This window comes from Odocoileus virginianus, chromosome 7, assembly GCF_023699985.2.
Source record: "Odocoileus virginianus isolate 20LAN1187 ecotype Illinois chromosome 7, Ovbor_1.2, whole genome shotgun sequence".
In the NCBI taxonomy this organism is placed as follows: Eukaryota; Metazoa; Chordata; class Mammalia; order Artiodactyla; family Cervidae; genus Odocoileus; species Odocoileus virginianus.
Genome location: NC_069680.1, coordinates 76,197,791 through 76,218,395, shown reverse-complemented (window position 1 = coordinate 76,218,395; position 20,605 = coordinate 76,197,791). Strand labels below are relative to the sequence as shown.

General features: G+C 44.5%; 1 protein-coding gene across 5 annotated transcripts in view; it reads right to left on the bottom strand.

The window, feature by feature from the left end:
- The window catches only part of WDFY4 (WDFY family member 4), a 257,168-nt gene that overhangs the window by 67,387 nt on the left and 169,176 nt on the right, over positions 1-20,605 (bottom strand). For all 5 annotated transcript variants that reach the window (XM_070471003.1, XM_070471005.1, XM_070471006.1 and 2 more), the window contains exons 44-47: positions 14,827-14,975; positions 11,159-11,279; positions 7,897-7,982; positions 6,362-6,424 (exon numbers count right to left, since the gene is read on the bottom strand). In XM_070471003.1, coding sequence (XP_070327104.1) covers positions 6,362-6,424; positions 7,897-7,982; positions 11,159-11,279; positions 14,827-14,975 — 419 coding nt within the window. The remainder of the gene's footprint in view (positions 1-6,361; positions 6,425-7,896; positions 7,983-11,158; positions 11,280-14,826; positions 14,976-20,605) is intronic.

Here is a 20,605-nt window from a genome sequence, read left to right as displayed (position 1 = left end):
CTACCACAACATTGTTAATCAGCTATACAAAAAAATTAATATATTTTGTATATTAATACAAAATATTATTGGTATTAAAAATTAAAATTAAAAAACAAACAAAAAATCTTACAGGCTATATGAAATCATAAACAGATCTTTCTGTATCTGCCAAGTGCTAACTTATGAGTAACTATGGCAAGCTTAAAGTTCCTCTCCCAAAGAGTCAAGGCATTTTAGGGGAAAAAGCACCTTAACTTCAGATCACTGGACTAATGTAAAATTATCCATGTTGATCTTATCCTTGAATATTCCTGAGAAAGATGTTAAAATAATAAAAAGACAATGCATGGCTTCTTGATCTGTGCTCCAGATTTTCTGGTGGTGGCTAGGCACAAGCAGCAAATGGGGTAGGGGGACCATGAGTCAGCAAATGTTCCTTTCACAATTCTGGACTTTAACATACCTGTCCATTACCCCATGTGGGCAGTTGACCAGGTGAAGCTGGTTGGAAAAAGGGGCCAGGCTTGGTGCAGAGAGGACTTCAGTTATACCTCTGCCTCGAAATAGGTCTGAGGTCATGGATAAGGATAGGGCTTCTCAGGTGGCACTAATGGTAAAGAACCTACCTGCCAATGCAGGAGACACACAAGACTTGGGTTTGATCCCTGGGTTGGGAAGATCACTAGGAGGAGGGCATGGTAACCCACTCCAGTTTCCTTGCCTGGAGAATCCCATGGACAGAGGAGCCTGGCAGGCTATGGTCCATAGGGTCGCAAAGAGTCGAACATGACTGAAGCATCTTAGCACACATGCATGCATGGATAAGAATACAGCTAGAGGAAATATGAACAATAAAGACAAGGAGCAACACAAATGGGGCCTGAACCAAGATCTGAGCAGAACCCAGGCAGAGCTCACCTCTGGTCACCCGGTTCCACTGCCCATTACCTGTTGAGCCAGCCATGTGAGAAGCTCCACAATGCCAGGGCATTGGCTATTCCCCATGGCGTTTAGTTCACCTCTGGTTCTAGCGGTTCTGCTCTAACCCCAGGGTCTGAGTTGTGCAGCCCCTACTACTGCCCTCCTAGGGCTGTGCTTCGCCAAGACGCCCATGGAGCATGTTTCTCCAACTCAGTGATGGAGCTGAAGTTCTCTTTTTCAAAGTAACCATGCACATTACAGACTCTGAGCCTCCCAGCTGGTCATTTTTGACAATCTCTGGAGAGTAGTGACTGAAGCAGCAGAAATGGGAAGATGGAGTACTTGAAATTTAGCCTCCATGCTGCTAACAGTGATGCCCTGATTATCATGGAAGATCCTCTTCTTATGGGGATGTATGGCTTCTTATGTTTGGTTTTCTAACTTCTTTCTACAAAGATATTCTACGAAGGAAACTCATTCATTAAAGGAAATCTATAAAGGACACTACTTACTCAACTGCAGAACTTAGTGCCAAAAAATGAATTTCATCCTAACCATTACATTTAAGTTAGCTATAAAACTGAGGAAACCTTTCAGAATTTATGAATACAGTAAGGCCCCAAATATAAGCCCTGCCTTACAACCTACAATTTCCTCCAGCCCAGGGACACTTTTGTCTTACTGATGTGGCAAGTGAATATTTCAGACCTCAGGGACCATGGCTGTGGAAGGGACTATGAATATGGAAGGATGCCTCTAGCTCATTCAAAGATGTGAGTAGTGTGCAACAGAGATTTGAGAAAGAGGAAGAGTCAGATAGGCATCTGGGCCTTTCATTTCTCTGAGCTTTGTAAACTCTGAGCTCAATAAGAGCTGAGATCACCAGAAACGAATGGATCTGAGCCAGATCATGTTAGCATCCCAAAGAAATGTCTGTACAGAAAGAGGTCCAAATGTTAGGGCTCTATTTTTCAGTGAATCAATATAGAAAATTATATTCTTCAGTGCTTTTTATTCATATTTTATAAACAAGGGAATTAACTTCTTTGTTATCTATGACCCTATTTATCAGTGCCAAGGGAAAGTATGTTCCAGAAAAAAAGCTATCTTTCACACCATCTGTATCTTATTATCTGTCACTGGGAAATGATGTAACCTAGCACAATTGCTTGGGTTTTCTTAGTTTCAGGACAATAAGAGAAGCTAGATCACTTTGGGTACCTGATATCACATCTAGGTTTTTGTCCTTTAAAGGAGTTTAGGGATAATTCGTAAAGAATCATTATACCCCATATTTTGTTTAGAAACTATTTCCAGCCCTTTGTGGAAGGATGCAGATATCTTTAAGTATAAAGATGTGTGTTTCTTCACATGTTTATTTCCTACTAAGTTCCCTTTCCCTCTAACTTCAGCTATTCTCACATCTGCCCACAGCCTGCCTGTGTTTAACATCGTGGAGCTTTCTGGCCATCAGACACATGTCCAGGGGGGTCCAGCTGGCTTTATGTTGGAAACTCCTATATTCTTGCAGAGCCTTGGCCCCCACAAATGTCTGATTATGCCACCATGTTGCCTTTAGAATGGTCCATTGGTACAATGGGGAAACACAGATGGATTATGGATCCCAGGCTACCCTAGGTAGCCTGGTTGGCCGAAAAGTTCATTTGGGTTTTTTGCACCATCTTAAGGAAAAACTCGAGTGAATGTTTTGGCCAATCCAATATTTTCCATTTGGGACCCAAATGGAATTTGGGTAGACCATCCTTGGAATTCAGATATGGAGGCAGCCATTGTCACTGAAATTCCAGGAAAAATTCTGGTACCCAAAAGATCTGGTTTCCTATACATGTGAGATGGTCTCTAGAGAGACTAAGCCAGTTATGAAGAGCTGGGGGTTGAAGATACAAAAACCTGTAGGATAGCCAAGCATCCTGGACCAGGTGAAAACCCGCAGAATGGACCATGCACCTCCTTCAGAGAAGAGAAGCTCACATTCTCTAAAGTGTCCAGAGTGCAGCTAGGCATTTTTAAAGACTCAGTGTGTAGACTGGGCATTATCCTTGGTAATCCAAATAAAAAATGGCCAAGTTCATTCCAGGCGTAAGGCAATGGCTAGCCATGGCTTTCTAAGGCTGGGAGCCACCACTGCCTTACCCTCTGAAACTCATGAAAGCATCCTTTGGCTGCTAGGAGAAGGGCTTGGAGAGACTCAAAAGAGTTGAGAAAACAGATGCCTGTATTTAATCAATTGCTCCGTACACATGCCCAAAATACACAGCAGTTGATTCTAAAACTAAGCAAAGGAATTACCATTTATTGAACACTTACTATGAGCCCCAATCAGGTTGATCCTTAAGCTTATGGCTGGCCATAGTAGCACAGCCTCACCATGTGCCCTATCTGCGTGGCCCCAGAGCCTAGGACCAGCTCTCCAGCTTCCTCATTTTGTCAAAGTTCGTCTCCCACAAGCTTAGGTATGTATGTCTCCAGAGCAACTCTGCCTTGAATTTCAAAGCATATATCCAATGACCTGAATGACATCTCCACCTGGATAGCTGACAGGCATCTCAAAATTAACACATCCAAAATTGAGCCCCTGGTATCTACTACTTCCCCAAAGTAGCTCTTCCTGTGGTCTTCTCCATTTCATCTTCCAATTGCTCAAGCCCTAATGCTTGGTCTTATCCTTAAGCGCTTTCTCTCATATACATATAAGCCACCCACAACTGACTTGTCAACAAATCCCACCAGAAGTACCTTCAATCACGTCCAAATAGGTCCAAAATCTGAGCACTTCACACCATCTTTACTGCCATCCACCCCAATCCAAGCCATCTGTTTTTAAAATTTATTTTAATTGGAGGCTAATTACTTTACAATATCTCAGTGGTTGTGCCACACATTGACAGGAATTAGCCATGGGTGTACATGTGTTCCCCATCCTGAACCCCCCGTCCCACCTCCCTCCCCATCCCATCCCTCTGGGTCATCCCAGTGCACCAGTCCTGAGCACCCTGTCTCATGCATCGAACCTGGACGGGCGATCTGTTTCACACTTGATAATATACATGTTTCAATGCTATTCTCTTAAATTGTCCCACCCTCACCTTCTCCCACAGAGTCCAAAAGACTGTTCTATACATCTTTGTCTCTTTTGCTGTCTCTCATATAGGGTTATCGTTACCATCTTTCTAAATGCCATATATATGCGTTAGTATACTGTATTGGTATTTTTCTTTCTGGCTTACTTCACTCTGTATAATAGGCTCCAGTTTCATCCACCTCATTAGAACTTATTCAAATGTATTCTTTTTAATAGCTGAGTAATATTCCATTGTGTATATGTACCATAGCTTTCTTATCCATTTGTCTGCTGATGGACAAATAGGTTCTTCCATGTCCTGGCTATTATAAACAGTGCTGTGATGAACACTGGGGTACACGTGTCTCTTTCAATTCTGGTTTCCTCAGTGTGTATGCCTCAGTATGCCTCATTAATGTTTTCTGGGTCATATGGCAGTTCTATTTCCAGTTTTTTAAGGAGTCTCCACACTGTTCTCCATAGTGGCTGTACTAGTTTGCATTCCCACCAACAGTGTAAGAGGGTTCCCTTTTCTCTGCACCCTCTCCAGCATGTATTGTTTGTAGACTTTTGGATAGCAGCCATTCTGACCGGCATGAGATGGTACCTCATTGCGGTTTTCATTAGAATTTCTCTGATAATGAGTGATGTTGAGCATCTTTTCATGTGTTTGTTAGCCATCTGTATGTCTTCTTTGGAAAAAAGTTGTTTAGTTCTTTGGCCCATTTTTTGATTGGGTCATTTATTTTTCTGGAATTGAGCTGCAGAGTTGCTTGTATATTTTGGAGATTAATTCTTTGTCAGTTGCTTCATTTGCTATTATTTTCTCCCATTCTGAAGGCTGTCTTTTCACCTTGCTTATAGTTTCCTTTGTTGTGCAGAAGCTTTTAAGTTTAATTAGGCCCCATTTGTTTATTTTTGTTTTTATTTCCATTACTCTGGGAGGTGGGTCATAGAGGATCCTGCTGTGGTTTATGTCAGAGAGTGTTTTGCCTATGTTTTCCTCTAGGACTTTTATAGTTTCTGACCTTAAATTTAGATCTTTAATTATTTTGAGTTTATTTTTGTGTATGGCATCACCATCTCTGATCTGTGTTACTACAAGAGTTTCCTAACCAATCTTACAGCTTCTGCCTTTGACCTACTGTGTTCTGTTCTTGACAAAGCAGACAAAATAAGTCTCTGAAAATATAAGTTAGGTCACAAGATCCCTCCAACACTTCCCATTTACTCAGAGTAAAAGCTGATGCCATTAGCGTGAGCCCCCAAGGCTTACATGAGCTCTGCTACCTCTCTCATCTCTGTTCCCACTGGCTCTCTGCACCCCAACCACTGTGGCCCCAGCCAAGCCCACTTCACCACCCTTGAGGTCCTTGCTCTGCTCTTCCTTTGGCCTACAATGTTTTCTTCAGTTATCTGAATAACTTGTCTCCCCACTTCATTCAAGTCTTAATTCAAATATTAACTTTCTTGAAGAGGGCTTTCCCGATCCTCCTAAGATTTCAAACCCTCCTATGCTTTCAAAACCAACTAGTTTTTATACATATCATTCTCAAACATGCTTTACATTTCACTCACTTTGCTTTTTTTCTCATAAGAATGCAAACACAATAAACAGGGAGATTTTGAGTATTTTCTGTGTTCCTCTGTCTAGCAACAAGCACCAGACATAACCAGCCATGGATACATAACTGTGAATGACTTGATGGCACCCGTTCCATAGTCATTATAAATATTCTGAACACAACTCCCCTTGGCCTGAGGCCTACACAATCCTAGAGGAAACCAGCAACCACCATCCTTTTCCTATTCCCCTTCCTGACTGAAATAAAAGCACCCACTGATACAGCACTGGCTTCCAGAGAAACATGGTACTTGTAAAGGGGGGCCTGGGGAAGGAGCTGTAAGCATTTAAAGATGCTCCATATCATAGATTCACAAATTAGTGTCTGATTCGCACATCACCATACATCTATTTATTTACCTTCTGAGATTTCAGAGTCTCGGATAGAAAGCACAGACCTGGGACTGCTCACACCCCAACATGCAGCCCTGACACCAAGGTTGGGCCTAGGTCGACACTTCTATGGGCAACCCACCCACACCCACCACAGGCGGAGGGCAGCTTCCTGCCATTTTGGTTTGAACAAGACACAGAACACCTGGGACTTCAAGTCTCTGGAAGTTTAACTGCAGAAGGAACTACAGGAGGATGCAGCTTATATGGGGAAGGGAGGGTGAAAAATTAAGTGGCAGGCAGATTGACGTGCTCTCTGCATGCCTTCTTGGTAGGAGGATCAGGAAAATAAAGAAAATCAGAGCAAGGCCAACACCTTGCCCAGAGCACATGGCTGGCCCCCTCCCTGTACCTGTTACCTTAGATTGAGCGCGTCCTCCGTGAAGCCTTTTCCTTTCAAGCTGGGTTGGAAGGAGCAGAAGCTAGACAAAAAGGGAAAGGATTATTCTACCAGCAGAGTCAGGACCCTTCCACCACCAGGAAAACATTTTCGGAAGCAGGCTAGAGATCAGGTTCATTCTTGCCCTTCCAGTGAGCCCCATCTGTCCCCAGATCTGGGTGTATCTCTGAGGCACCCCATTAGCACCCTTTGCCAATAGATGTTCTGGCCTAAATAACAGCAACGATGACAATAAAACAATAGTTGCAATCAAAATTACGTGTTTTAGAGACCTCCTCTGGGCTGGGCACAGGCATCTCCACTGCCGATCTCAGCCACCACTGCCATACTCCAGGGGCAGGTGCCATCTCGCTTTAATGCTCCTTGAACAAGGGTGGGGTGTGGTTGGTACCATTCACTGCCTGAGCTATGGATGTAGAAGACTTCTAGCTCAACTGTGAAAAGCTTCGTGTAGCACATAGAAATCATAGGGGAACATGAACGTGAGGTTCAGCATTGCCTGTCTGCTTCTTCAGTTTGGTTTAAAATGGAACTTGAAGACATTTTAGGAGGTGATATAACAGCAGTCTTTGGAAGAGCCTCAAAGGGAGAATCACAGTCAATGGAGATGTGCCCAGAGCTGGCTCAGATGGCCTCTCTGCAAGAGTTGTTTTCTCCACTCTGGTCCTGCCCTTGGGACTCAGCAGCTGGTCCTGGTGCCAGTGATAGGCCAGGGCCAGCAGGAAGGTAAGGCTAGAATCTCTGAGCACAAAATCGCCCGGAACATGCAGGCTAGGGATGTTAAATCTCACCTCAGGACTTTTAGCCCCAGGTGGAGCTGAATATGACCACTCCTCTATTAACCCAGCTTCTGCGTCATCTGTTCATGGCTAGGAACCTACCTTTTAACCCCTTCTAGATTCTTTGCACACTCACATATCTCTAACTTTAATAATATAAATATAAAATTTAAGATCTAGCTTAAATTTCTTAGATTGATTAATCTCTTTGGAGAACGTAAAGTTAAACAAAGACAGTATGCTTCTCTCTTTAAGAAAAAAAGATGTTCCGTGCAGAAGTGGGAAATCAGTTGTTAGGAATTCTTTCCAGTGAAATATGAAGTCAGAGCAACTAAAATTGGCAACTGGGATCAACAAGAATGATTAAGCCAAAAAAAAAAAATTACTTGGAAAATTAAAAAATAAAGCCAGAAAATTCTGGAAGACTGATTAAATATGTTGTGTCTGCACATTTTTTTCTTTCCTTCAGTTTTTACTGTCCCAAATTACTTCAGTTCGTGAAATAGAGCCTGTTTTCCAGGATTGAGAGAAGGAGCTTTTTATGGTTTTCTCTTTACTCTGTTCCATAACTCAAGAGTTCTGCAGGTAAGTTCTTTCTCGAGTCTAACCTAAATCCTGCTCACTGTGGGTGGAGAACAATCTCCTGAGAACAGAGCTGTTCTGCTGCTGTTGGTTCATGATCAGTTTCCTTGGCGGAGGATTTTCAAATTCTTACCTTTTGAAGACTTTACTTCGATCACTGTTGTGGAAGACAAGAAACTTGGAATATCCGTTTTGGAAAAAGATCTCCAGGGCAATGTCCTATAAAGAGAAACCCCTTTTACTGCTCCGAAGTTTCCTAGGATGGATGGAGACCTCCCTCCCCCGCCCCCTGCCCTGCGCTCCCGCCCCACAGAGCCATGGTTGTGGGCCATCTGGGACTCTATGTCAGGTGTGGAAGGATTTCAGTCTAAAATGGACCCAGAGACATGAAAAGGCAAATCTCAGGCACGTGTCCTCTGGAAAACAGAACTTCAGAACTGAGAGATTGAGTTCCCATAGATGCTTTATTGGCAGAAGATGGAGACTTACCTCCGATGTAATGAACATCCACCAAGAATCTTTCCCATCCGCAAACCAATGAACTTACTGCTTGGACTCTGAGCGGACACGCCCACCTTGTTCTCTTTGCCAGTAGGTACAGCCGACCTCAAACCCTCAACCCATTAGCCTATAGCTCACAAAAGCCTGCCTTTCCTCAGTGGTTATTCCTCTGTTATTCCTGAATCAACTCAATTTCTGGTAAATTCAAGCTTGCCTCAGTTACCTCCTTATTTAGGTTGACAAAGGCAACCCTTCCTAGTTATTCCTTCCAACCTCCCACAAGGGATATGAAGGCTTTGGTAACAGTGATGAATTGGAGTCTTCACAGAGTAAGTAGGAGGGCAGGAGACCTCAGAGTTCCTTTGACCGAAGAAGGAAACCAGAGCCCAACTCACAGGAAAAGTGAGGAGGGGACAAAAGGAGGAAAGTGCCCAATGACATCTTCAGACACTTCTACTCCTGAGTCAAGGGTTTCACTTCCTGAACCGAAGGATCATCTTACCAGAAACACTGGGGAGCTGGTTGAGTGAGTGGATGCAAGCCTTAATCTGGGCAGCATCCTATGCTGACCTGCAGGCTTGAGGCACAGGACCTTTGCCAAAACCACTTTGCTGAGCCATTTTGATGTGGCCACACTGACACAGCAATGTCGCTTCAAGGGTATTTTGTTAACACCTAAATGAACCTGCCTGCCTTCCTTTTTCCTTTCTTAGACTTGGAATAGTGATAGAGTGAGCCCACATATAGGATGAAGCTCAGGGATGAGGTAGGGTGAGGGAGAGAATACTCAGTACTTGAGGAAGGGCCTGGGAGAAGTGAGGTCCGAGCATGGAGGGAGAGATGGGGAGGGTGAGGGTCAGATTCAGAGATGGGGTGCTGCATCCAACAACGGTCAGGTCCTGCTCCTTCCTGGCTGGAAGCGAGTTCTCAAAGTTCCTTCAGAGTTCCTTCTGAGCAGAGGGAAAGTATCTGTAATGATAATGTAGCACCCTTCTCCTCTGCAGATGTACATAAGAGCCTCAGATTTTTTTTTTCTACATATAGAAGTATAAATAATGTGCAAATAGATGATGAACATAGAATCTATGGAGCCCATGACTTGCCCCAGCAACCTCGAGTGCCCAGGCTCTGGCTTTCTTCTGGGAGAATCTAGGGCTGGGAAAATGGGGGCCTTGCACATGAAGCTCTCCCAGCCCCATTTAGACATGCTCACATACCCTCCCACTTCTGGCTTTCACCACTGTCACGCTAACCAACCATCTGGAAACGATCTCCTTTGATTGGGGAGAAAGACACTCACTTACTGATACTTAGTTGCTACTATGTATAACATGTAAATAGACATACAATTACTAAAAAAAAATAATTTTTGAGTACTTGCTATGTGCTCAAAATGTGCTAAGTGCTATGTTATGTAATAGTGGAAAAGACAAGAGGTGGTGGCCTGTTCACTGGAGAGAAATGGAAGCCCAGAGGTGCCCGGCTGCGCAGAGCCATGCTCAGGACTGGACCCATGCTGGCCCTGGTCAGAAGCATCAGCAAAGGGCCTCCTCCACCCACCCCTTTCTGGCTCACTCTCTGAGAAGGCCACTGAGGGCTGGCAAAATGAGAACCAACGCTTTGTGGGCAAAAGCAGCAGAGAAGGGAAGAGAGGGAAAGAGCCAGTCAGAGCCAGCAGCTTGCCAGATCCTTGTCTGTGGGGGCAACTGATCCTCCCTAGAATGAGCCCCTCTGAAAGGCTCCCTTGAGTTTTAGCTCCAGAGAATAATAATAATATAAATAACAATGAGGCCTCCAGCAGGAGGATCACGGGACAAAGAAGTTTACAAATGAAAGGTACACTTATTCTGTTCCAGGGGGCCAAGCACTGTCTTGTTGGCCTATGCAGGATAGAGACCCTGCAGAGAGAATGGGGGAAGGGGTCTGGGCCCCGCCCCTCTCACAAGGGTGGGCCCTCATCTCTTCCTCTGCCAGGTTGGGAGGCCCTTGGGCACAGTTGCAGCTTTGCTATCTCAGAGGTTGGACTGCTGAGGGCAAGATGTGTTTGAGGCCAGTGGGAACCCCAGAGTTCTTCCTCCTTTTGCCACTGAGGTGATGCTTCTAAACCAGCTGGTGTGCCTCTAAGGTAGGAGATGAGAAGTGTTTGGTTGTGACTCACTGACAAAGAGTGACAAAGAACCCTGCCTCTGGAAGGAGTCCCCTCTGTTTAGCAGCCAGATGAGCCCTTGAATACACCAGACAAGGTTCTGGGATCCTGGTCACAGCGGACAATCAGGAGATCTCTAAATCACCTGGCCCAGGAAATGATGGAGCTTGAAGGTAGAGGAAGATTTGAGGAGGGCAGAGAGGAGAGGCAGTAGCCTGAGGAGGTGTCCCCGCGGTCTGAACAGGGCAGACTGGCACTCAGCTCTCAGTCACCAGCTCTGCCATCAGGCAGTGGAGCTGCCCCATACTGTATTCCTGAGTCTCTGAGGCAGCTCTGGGGCATGTCAAGGGGAAAATAAAGCTCTTTGCTTTTTTGGGCTGGATCCTAAGTGACATGGTAAGAGAGAGAAGGACCCAGTGGCCAAATGGCAGGGACTGGGGAGAGGGTGAAGCAGAGGGCAGAACTCTGTCCCAGCCAGGGGACCAGCCCAGCAGAAGCCAGGGGTATTCACAGGTGTCCCAAAGGACCCTGGGCTGTGCATGGGTGAAGGGGTCAAGGAGGTGTGCAGCAGAAGCCAGGGGTATTCACAGGTGTCCCAAAGGACCCTGGGCTGTGCATGGGTGAAGGGGTCAAGGAGGTGTGCCCCTCCCACTCAGATGGGGCCTCGATGGCATCTGAACACCATCAGGTCTTAGGGTTAGGGTTAGGGAAGGGAGGGTCCTTCCTCTGGGCCCCTCCCAGGTCTCACCTGCAGGAGGAAGCGTGCCTGTCGGAGCTCCCTGAGATCACCGTAGCTGTGGCGCTGGCACGAGTAATGGTCAGAGGACCTGTCTTTGCTGCACATGTTGAAGATGAATGGGTCGCTAATGCTGGAAAGAAATCAATACGTGCAGTGAGAGGGTGTCCAGTGAGGGCTTGCTCACCTGCCTGAACCGGAGTTTCTGGGACACATCGGGGGATGTGCCAGCACCCACTTACCTGATAAACCCTGACTGTATCAGCCCTGCGCTGAGGGGTAATCTGGGACATTGGCTTTACCAGAGGAGGGGACACAAGGCAAAGGGGTCACCTTCAGGACAGACAGTGACACAGGGTGCAGACGTAAGTGTGAGAAGGCTCTCTGGGTATCGGGGTCAGAAATGGGTTGGTGATGTGGTGGGGAAAAAGTGAAAGAGATGTGTAGTTAGGTACGGACAAATTTCAAGTTCCTGAAACATGAGGCAGAAAGATGAAGAGCCTCTACTAAACAGTCCCTGTTCAACACGGTCTCAGACAACATGGTCATAGTGTAACTTTTAATATGATATTCTTAACTAGGGAGATCACTGGACACTAAATGATAATCATGACGTTGATTGACTGGGTCTTTGGTAATGGAAGTGGATTTCAGATTAAAACATACTTTGATTTGTCCCACATTTGTATGGGACAAACCCAATTACCAGTTTATACCTGGAATTTATACCCAAATCATCTGCTAGATCGCAAACTCTACCGGACTCAGCCCTCATCCGACTGAGCTGTGTATCTGTGGAGTCTACCCCAGTGCTGGTATAAGACAGACTTTTAATAAGTATTTGTTGAATGAAATTAAACAGAGAGCTGATGCCTTAAAACTGCTGACTAAAAGCACCGATCATAAAAAGCCAGTTGGATGGTTTGGATTCCCACCAAATGAATCAAACGCTATAACTTGTGAGCTTGGCCGCCACTGTCATGGGTTGAATTGTGTCCCCCAGAAGATGTAGGTTGACGTCCTAATCCCCAGTACCTCAGAATGTAACTTTACTTAGAAATAGGTAAATAACAGAGGTAATAAAGTGAGGTCATGAAAATAGATCCCAATCCAGTAAGACTACTATCCTCCAGTAAAAGGGAAACTTAGACATGGAGACAGACACACACAGGGAGAAGATGGCCATGTGACTGGAGAGATGTGTCTACCAGCCTTGGACCATCAGGGATGGCCAGGAAACACTAGCAGCTTGAAGAGGCAAGGAAGGATCCTCCCCTAAAGCTATAGAGGGAGCACGGCCCTGCTGTCACCTTCATTTCAGACTTCTAGCTTCCAGAATTGAGAGATAATAAATTTCTCTTTTTTAAGAAGCCACCCAGTTTTTGATACTTTATACAACAGCTCCAGAAAACTAGTTGCACGGAAAACACAGTTACCCTATTCAGCCAAGAAGGAATCTCCCTCAAAGCAAAATATAACCTTCTAGAAAGGGTCTTGCTTTCTGAGGAAAGTTACAAAGTACCTGAGTCCAATAACTGTTGGAGGATTGGCAGTGATCTTGAGTTTTATTTGGGAAGTTTTCATGGTACATCAGGGAGTCTCTTTCAAGGTCTAAGGCTCAACTATACTCAAATTGATGGCAGTCTTTTAGAGAAACATTTCAGAGTTGACTTAGCTTTATTTTTAACTGGCTTATTTATATATCTTCCTTAGTCTTCATGGTCAAAATAAGACTTAATCTCCATTGATCTCACATGATCTGATGGCTCATCTCTGAGAACCACATCTCCATAAGTGCCAGCATTTTCTTCAGGTAGTAGACAAGGGCTCAGAGAGAAAACATTGTCTGGTTTAACAAACACTTCTTTGAGGTATAGTGACTAAAATTACCTATGCAACTCTAAGGTAGTTAAACATTCTCACTACTCTGCTACTTGCATTCTAGAAAAGGACATTTTGAGACTTGAGTACATCCAACCTAACAACTGGGTGTCTGTTGAAAGTGCAGATATAGTCAATTGGACCATGATTACATGCACCTCATAAACACAATTTACCTAATCAATAAGATCTTATCCAACACTAACCAGAGGTGGAGAGTGAAGCAATGGATTATGCGAGTCATTTCATGGGCACTCCATGCATATGGGTGGAGTATAAAGCTTTCATCAGCTCTCAGAAAGGTGAGTCTGCAGACCCATTGTCCATATTGATCAGTATCAATAAAACATGAGCAATAAAATGAGATGAGTGTGCCAAGTATTAATTATATGCCTGCCTTGAAAAAGCATAGAAGATTCACTGCAATCAGTGAACATTTGGTATGGATAAAAGATGGAAGTTAGCAGACAGAAGAAGGCCAAGCATTTTAAAGCAAACCTAAATCAAAGGAGAGTGGGCTGACATCTATCCTTCCACAATCCTTAAATTCTTGCTTCTTCACATAGGCTGGAAACAATATGACACCTGGGAGTTAAAATTCTTGCTTATTGGCAGGTGAGACTCTTGTTCCTCTGTGAATAGTCTTAAATAGTGGTTCTCAAAATGTGGTCCCAGACCAGTAGCATGAGCATTAGCTGTGAATTTGGTAAAACCTTAGGCCCTAACCCAGATCTATCAACTTAGAAACTGGGATGATGGTGGGTCCCAGAAGTCTATTTTATCAAGTCCTCCAGGTGAGTCAATGTAATTTAGCTTGAGAGCCACTGGGCTAAGAGGTTATCTTGTCATCACTTGAGCTTTGGCTAACTAGAAAAGAAATTGGCATCTAAATTTCTTCACAAGTGATGTAAACATACAACTGACAATAACTAGCAAAAGTGCAAACACAATCAATTTGGTTTTGAATGGCAATACTTCATAAACACTAGAGAATTATTCAATAAGGGCTGCTGATTGACCCAAATACACCAACTATCAATACATTTGATCCTAGAGAACTTCAGAATTTCCTGCCAAAGATCTCTGGTATTAGTTGGTATAAAAATGACTTCAAATGTCAACCCAAATCTCACTCATCCTTCAAGACCCAAATCTTAGCTCACTTCTCCAAGTAGCTGTCCCTCACCATACCAGCCACATATCATCCCTCCAAGTGTGAATGAACCCTGAAGAGCCCTCACATAACATGTATTTTGTCCCTTGATGATAGGATGATAGTGTGCTCCAAACTCTTTCCAAAAGAACCTGTATATGCTGCTGATTGTATTATGGGCCTTGCAGGGATAAAGAGGCAGTGCCTGATGTCTTGCATAAGGATCAACAAGCAAGAAGTTGTTGACTCAGTTATGCATATATATACATTATTTTTCAGCAGTATTTAACACAAAATTGTAAATCAACTATACTCCAATTTAAAAAAAAGTTGTTGAATAAGTACACTGATGGGACTGGATTCTATTATCCAAATAACCTAAAGAGTGATCCCTTTTGTCCTGTGGTGCATTTCATAGCAGGAGAGCTGAGGATCTGCTGTATGGCTAACTGCTCCAGATTTTAGCTTTGGGGGATCCTAGTCATGGATGCTGATGCCTTAAGGTTCTTCTCTTTTACCTCAAGGCTCAGTTTCCGGCCCAAACCCGAGCCCATAGAAAGAACGAGGTGGGAGGCATAGGCGTGGGGTGGCTGAGAAGGCAGCTTGGGGTCAGGGCAGAATCTGCCAGGATTGGAGGGGCACTCACTTGGACAAGCAGTGGCGGGTGCAGTAGACATCACCCACGGGAGAGAGCGTGAAGTTCTCGCAGATGTAGAAGTGCTGCTGGCCGAAGAGCAGGAGCCCTTCGCAGACCAGGTGGCCCTGCACGATGACCAGGGAGTACTTCTGCGTCACCTGCAGGGAGAGAGTGCCAGAGTCAGGCCATGCTGCGGGAAACACGCCCAACTTCTTAAGGAGGACAGATGGACAGTGTCTGGTCGCCCACTGAGCACTGGGAAGTGAGAGTAGCACCATGTAAATGACAGAGCTGCTGCCCCTCAACTGCACGGCTCTGCACAGTCTAAGTGGGACTTCTACACCCAACACCCCGTTTCATTATTTCACCTACCCAAGGCCACCGTATAGCACTAAGGCATGTGGATGAGTGTTCATTGCTATTCTGAACATGTTGACATTTTTCATCTCACTTTAAGCTCCTCTACAACCATGCAAAACACTTCTCAGTAAACAACGAGGAAAGTTTTTGAGGTCTGAGGCATCACTCAGTTACAGACGTGAAGAAACTTGTCAAGAAAACAGCGGGAAAGTGACTAGGACAGGACGGGAACCAGGTCTGCCTAGAACCACAAGTGCAAGACTGGTACTACTGTCTGTAAAGGCCAAGGCTGCTCCAACGTGTGTCCAGAGGAGGCACCAGCTGTGCCAAGATCCCTTCTTTCTGGCTCAAGCACATTCTCTCAGCAGCTGGAGATGCTGGCAGTTTCCCAGAATCCCCTCAGCTAAAGAGAGTACCTGTCATGGGTCATGTCCCCGTCTCAGTGGTCATCTGTCCCCAACAACGGGTTGGCACAGAGGCAGACGGACCAGGCCCTTTGCCTCCATTCACTGTGAGCTCCCGTGGCCTCAGCCGAGGTCTGGCTGAGACTGCAGTGAGGGTGCACATCCTGCACCCCATCTAGCAACCCACACTCCCAATAAACATGACGCGTGCACCTCTGGCTCAGTGTTGGCTTTCTGGGGAGACTGACCTGGGATGATGTCTTGGTATGAACCAGAGTCCCACATTAAGTAAGGACTAGTTGGGTCCTTATATAGAATAAATCTCTGAAGGAATGAGTGGGAGAATACATGAATTCTCGGTGACGGGAGCGCACAAGGAACCAGAGTAAGATCAAGGCCAACATTTTCTCAGGATAATTTTGTGCTAATTTCAGCTATACAAAGGAGGAACTGACTTGGAAAAAAAAAAAACAAACAACCTACTATATAACCACTGGGCTTCCCTGGTGGCTCAGATGGTAAAGAATCTGCCCGCAATGAAGGAGACCCATGTTCGATCCCTGGGTCAGGAAGATGCCCTGGAGAAAGGAATGGCTACCTTGTTCAGTATTCTTGACTGAAGAATCCCATGGACAGAGGAGCCTGGCCGGCTACAGTCCAGAGGGTCACAAAGAGTTGGACATGACTAAGCGACTAACACTTTCACATAAACATTGTAAACCTTTTACAAATAATCCTTACAACTGGGAAAGAAAAATTTTACTAGTCTAATTTAGAGATGAAAAAGAAAGAGGATGCACCAAAGGTGGGTAAATGGAAGAGCCTGGGGTTAAAGCTAAGCTCCCTGCTCACCTTTGGGAGCAATGATGGGGCAGCAGAGGTTAAACCTGGAAAGAAGCCCTGCACACCAGTGCTCACACCCTACTTCAAATGGGATTTAGCCAAAGTGAGGGACAAACAAGATAAACAAGAACCCTACCCCTCGTGGGACTTAAAATCCAGTGGGGGAAGACACATCCACCAATACATTATCAAAAACTGTGATATGCATTGAAAGAAGAAAAAAAAAAAGCATGTTGATAATGATATAAGGCAGAGAGAAACTTGGAAGGGACACTATCTCAGACAAACTCTGAGACCTGAAGGATGGAAATGAGTAGTCATGGCAAGGCTGGGAGAAGAAATTTCATGGAACAGGAATATCCATCTCAGAGCATAGAGGCAAGAAGGGCAGATTTGGGGAGCAGAAGAGAGGTCAGTGTGGCTGGTGAAGCTGGAAAGCAGGCATGTGCAGATCCTGAGGGCCTTAGGTGTCTTCATTTTCCTTGGAAGGCCCCCATGTACTCATAAAAATAAAATCTGTCTGCACTTCTCCTGTCAATCTGTCTTCTGACAACTCAATGCTGTAGCCTAAATAGAGACTCTAAGGGGGTAGAGGAAAAGTCTTGTCTCTCCTGCAGTATAATCTTCCAAAGAGATTCTGTGCCTACATAGTTTGTTTTATACATATTATCTTTTTTTTTTTTTTTTTACACAAATAGCATATTCATACAGCTACTGGTCTGCATCTAGTTGTGTTCCTTAATAGGCCATCTAGGAGCCCTTTCCAAATCACTTCTTACAGAGTTGTCTCACTTTTATTAAAAGATACAGACCATTAGTTTGCATGGATGTGCTACAACCCTCTATTGATTTGTTTTCAAATGTTTTAACATTATAAATGATGCTGCAGTGACAATCCTTGTGCATAGTTCACTTTGAACACATATGTAAATCTGTAGTAAATCTTGTAAATTCCTAGAAGTAGAACTGCAGGTCAAGGATGTGGACATTTTGTATTCTGATCTAGTGCCAGACTGCCCTCCTGCAAGGTGACGCTAATTCACACTCCCACCAGCATTGGTGGAGGGTGTTTATGCTTCCTATGCCAAGCTGTTGAAGCTTCTTCTCTTACGCCTTTGTACAGAGGAGACTTCATCCTCAAGTTCACATGGTTGGATATGGGGCCCGAGTACACAGGCCTGGTACCTCCTTGGGCTCTCCTGTCCCTGTGATGCCCCATCCTTGCCCAGACTCTGTGGTGCCAACAGCAGGGGCTGCAGCATGTTCTCATGATCTCCTGGTGTTTTCCTTTGGGGGAGAATTAAGTAATAACCAGAATAAACCAAATCACAAGAAGAATGTCTGGTGAGAGCTGGGTCAATAGCTTAAAAATGCATTCTGCTAGAAAAGGACAACATTCTAAAAACTGGAAAATGAGCCCAAGTGAACTATTCCCTGCTCTTCCATTTAAATTAACCCTAAGAGAACCCTCTTACACTGTTGGTGGGAATGCAAATTAGTACAGCCACTATGGAAAACAGTGTGGAGATTTCTTAAAAAGCTGGAAATAGAACTGCCATATGACCCAGCAATCCCACTTCTGGGCATACACACCAAGGAAACCAGATCTGAAAGAGACACGTGCACCCCAATGTTCATCGCAGCACTGTTTATAATAGCCAGGACATGGAAGCAACCCAGATGCCCATCAGCAGACGAATGGATGAGGAAGCTGTGGTACATATACATCATGGAATATTACTCAGCCATTAAAAAGAATTCATTTGAATCAGTTCTAATGAGATGGATGAAACTGGAGCCCATTATACAGAGCGAAGTAAGCCAGAAAGATAAAGACCATTACAGTATACTAACACATATATATGGACTTTAGAAAGATGGTAACGATAACCCTATATGCAAAACAGAAAAAGAGACTCAGATGTATAGAACAGACTTGTGGACTCTGGGAGAAGGCAAGGGTGGGATGTTTCAAGAGAACAGCATTGAAACATGTATATTATCTAGGCTGAAACAGATCACCAGCCCAGGTTGGGTGCATGAGACAGGTGCTCGGGCCTGGTGCACTGGGAAGACCCAGAGGGATCGGGTGGAGAGGGAGGTGGGAGGGGGGACTGGGATGGGGAATACATGTAAATCCATGGCTGATTCATTTCAATGTATGACAAAAACTACTGTAATGATGTAAAGTAATTAGCCTATTAAAAAAAAATTAAAAAAAAAATTAAAAAAAAATAAAAGAAAAGAAAAGAAATTAAAACAAGAAAAAAATAAATAAATAAATAAATTAACCCTAAGAGGGCTCCATCACCAAGTTCACTCGTGATGAAGAAATCCCTCCTGCCATGATTCTATCAATCACTTTAAAAAGAATGGAACTTCAGCTCCACAAGTAGAACATTTTTAAGATCGGCTAAGTGATATATTTTCACTCCTAATGGGTGGATAAGTAAGTACACAGCCACACCTGGCCCAGGTATGATAAGGAACAGGTTGTCTGGAAGTCCAAAACCGCCAGAGATAAAGTTAGAGGGGCAAAAATGTGCTGGGACATTCTGTGGAAACCCACACCAGCACATTCTCCTAGAAGCAGGCCTCAGCCTGATGTCTGCAAAGGGGAAGTTCAGCTGGAGGCTCTCTCAAGATTTCTTCCAGCACTATTAGTCTACAACTTAGTGCAACACCTTAATTTTACAGGTAGAAAATGTAAGATTCAGCACTATCACATGAGGTATCCAGTAACAGAGCTAACATGTACATTCTCTCATTGTTGCTGTTGTTTAGTTGCTCAGTTATGTCCAACTCTTTGAGACCCCATGGACTGTAGCCTGTAAGGCTCCTCTGTCCATGGGATTTCCCAAGCAAGTATACTGGAGTGGGCTGCCATTCACTTCTCCAGGGGATCTTCTCGACTGAGGGATTGAACCAGCGACTCCTGCACTGCAGGCGGATTCTTTACCACTGAGCCACCTGGGAAGTCCACATTCTGTCACACTTGTCTGCAAAATCTACTGCAAAGAAAGCTTCAGCTCTGTTCACAGGTGTCACACTTCTCTTTTCATACATCTGCTCACCTAGACCTTGTTAACAATAAATTCTGCTACACTGGTGTCTGGAATAAGTATTCTCTCTTTTTGTTTTTTTTTTTTAAAAAAGCACAGACTGCTGAGAAAAATTAAGTATCAAAAAGGAAAGAGGCTATTCAATTCCATTTACATTGACTACCTATGAACTCAGACATCTACTTTTTCTACACGGATGATTTTTAGATGAAGCATTCTGTCACACTAGGTAGTCAAAGAAATGTATATTAAAACAATAAGGAGACACTATTTTTTTATATGTCAACTTGGCAAATCTGAGAAGAAATATAACGCAAAGATCTGTTGATGGCAACTCGTGTTTTCAGATGGAGACAAGGAGCTGGGATGACCCCTGTCTGCCTGCACCTGCCATTTCCAAAAGTGAGCCTGCAAACAACCAAACCTTCGGCCTTTCTCTGCTGGCTCTGAGGAGACCAAATGGAAAAGGACGGAAACTGCAAAGGATTACAAGTTCTGAAGACTGTTCAAAGCGCAGTGCATGGCACTAAGTGCCTTTACTGAGGAGCCACGCATCAGTGGTTAAAGTCGGAACATGTTTCTAGCTAGGGCAGCTCTGGATATTGTAAAACCCAGACCCATGAATCTCAGCATTTACTTGAAAAGCTTAGGTAGGAGAGTCTCCCGGGCAGCTTGTTAAAGTTCATATTCCCAGGTTACATCCCAGTTGTTCTGATTCAGCAGGTACAGAGTGGGTCCTGGAATCTGCATTTGAATAGGCAGGCCAGATGATTCTGATGCAGATGACCTGAAGACCACTCTTAGAAACTGAGCCAGGGACACCAGCCAGGCTACGAAAGCTGAGGTCCCGTCTTATGCAAACCTATGGCTACCGCTCACTTATTTGCTCATACTTTCATTTAATAGAGATGTGTTAGATGTTTTAGCCTGTGCCCCCAAGCAAACACAAGGGGAGATAGAGCACATGTTTGTGGTGCTTGTGGTTCGACAGGAAAGAGAGGAGAATAACAACTGTCCTCGAAGAGCATGATGTTGGAGGGAAGCACACATACTTTGGGGGCACAGAGGAGAGTGCCTGGCCCAGACAGAGCCCCGAGAGGGAGTGGAGGTGACATCAGA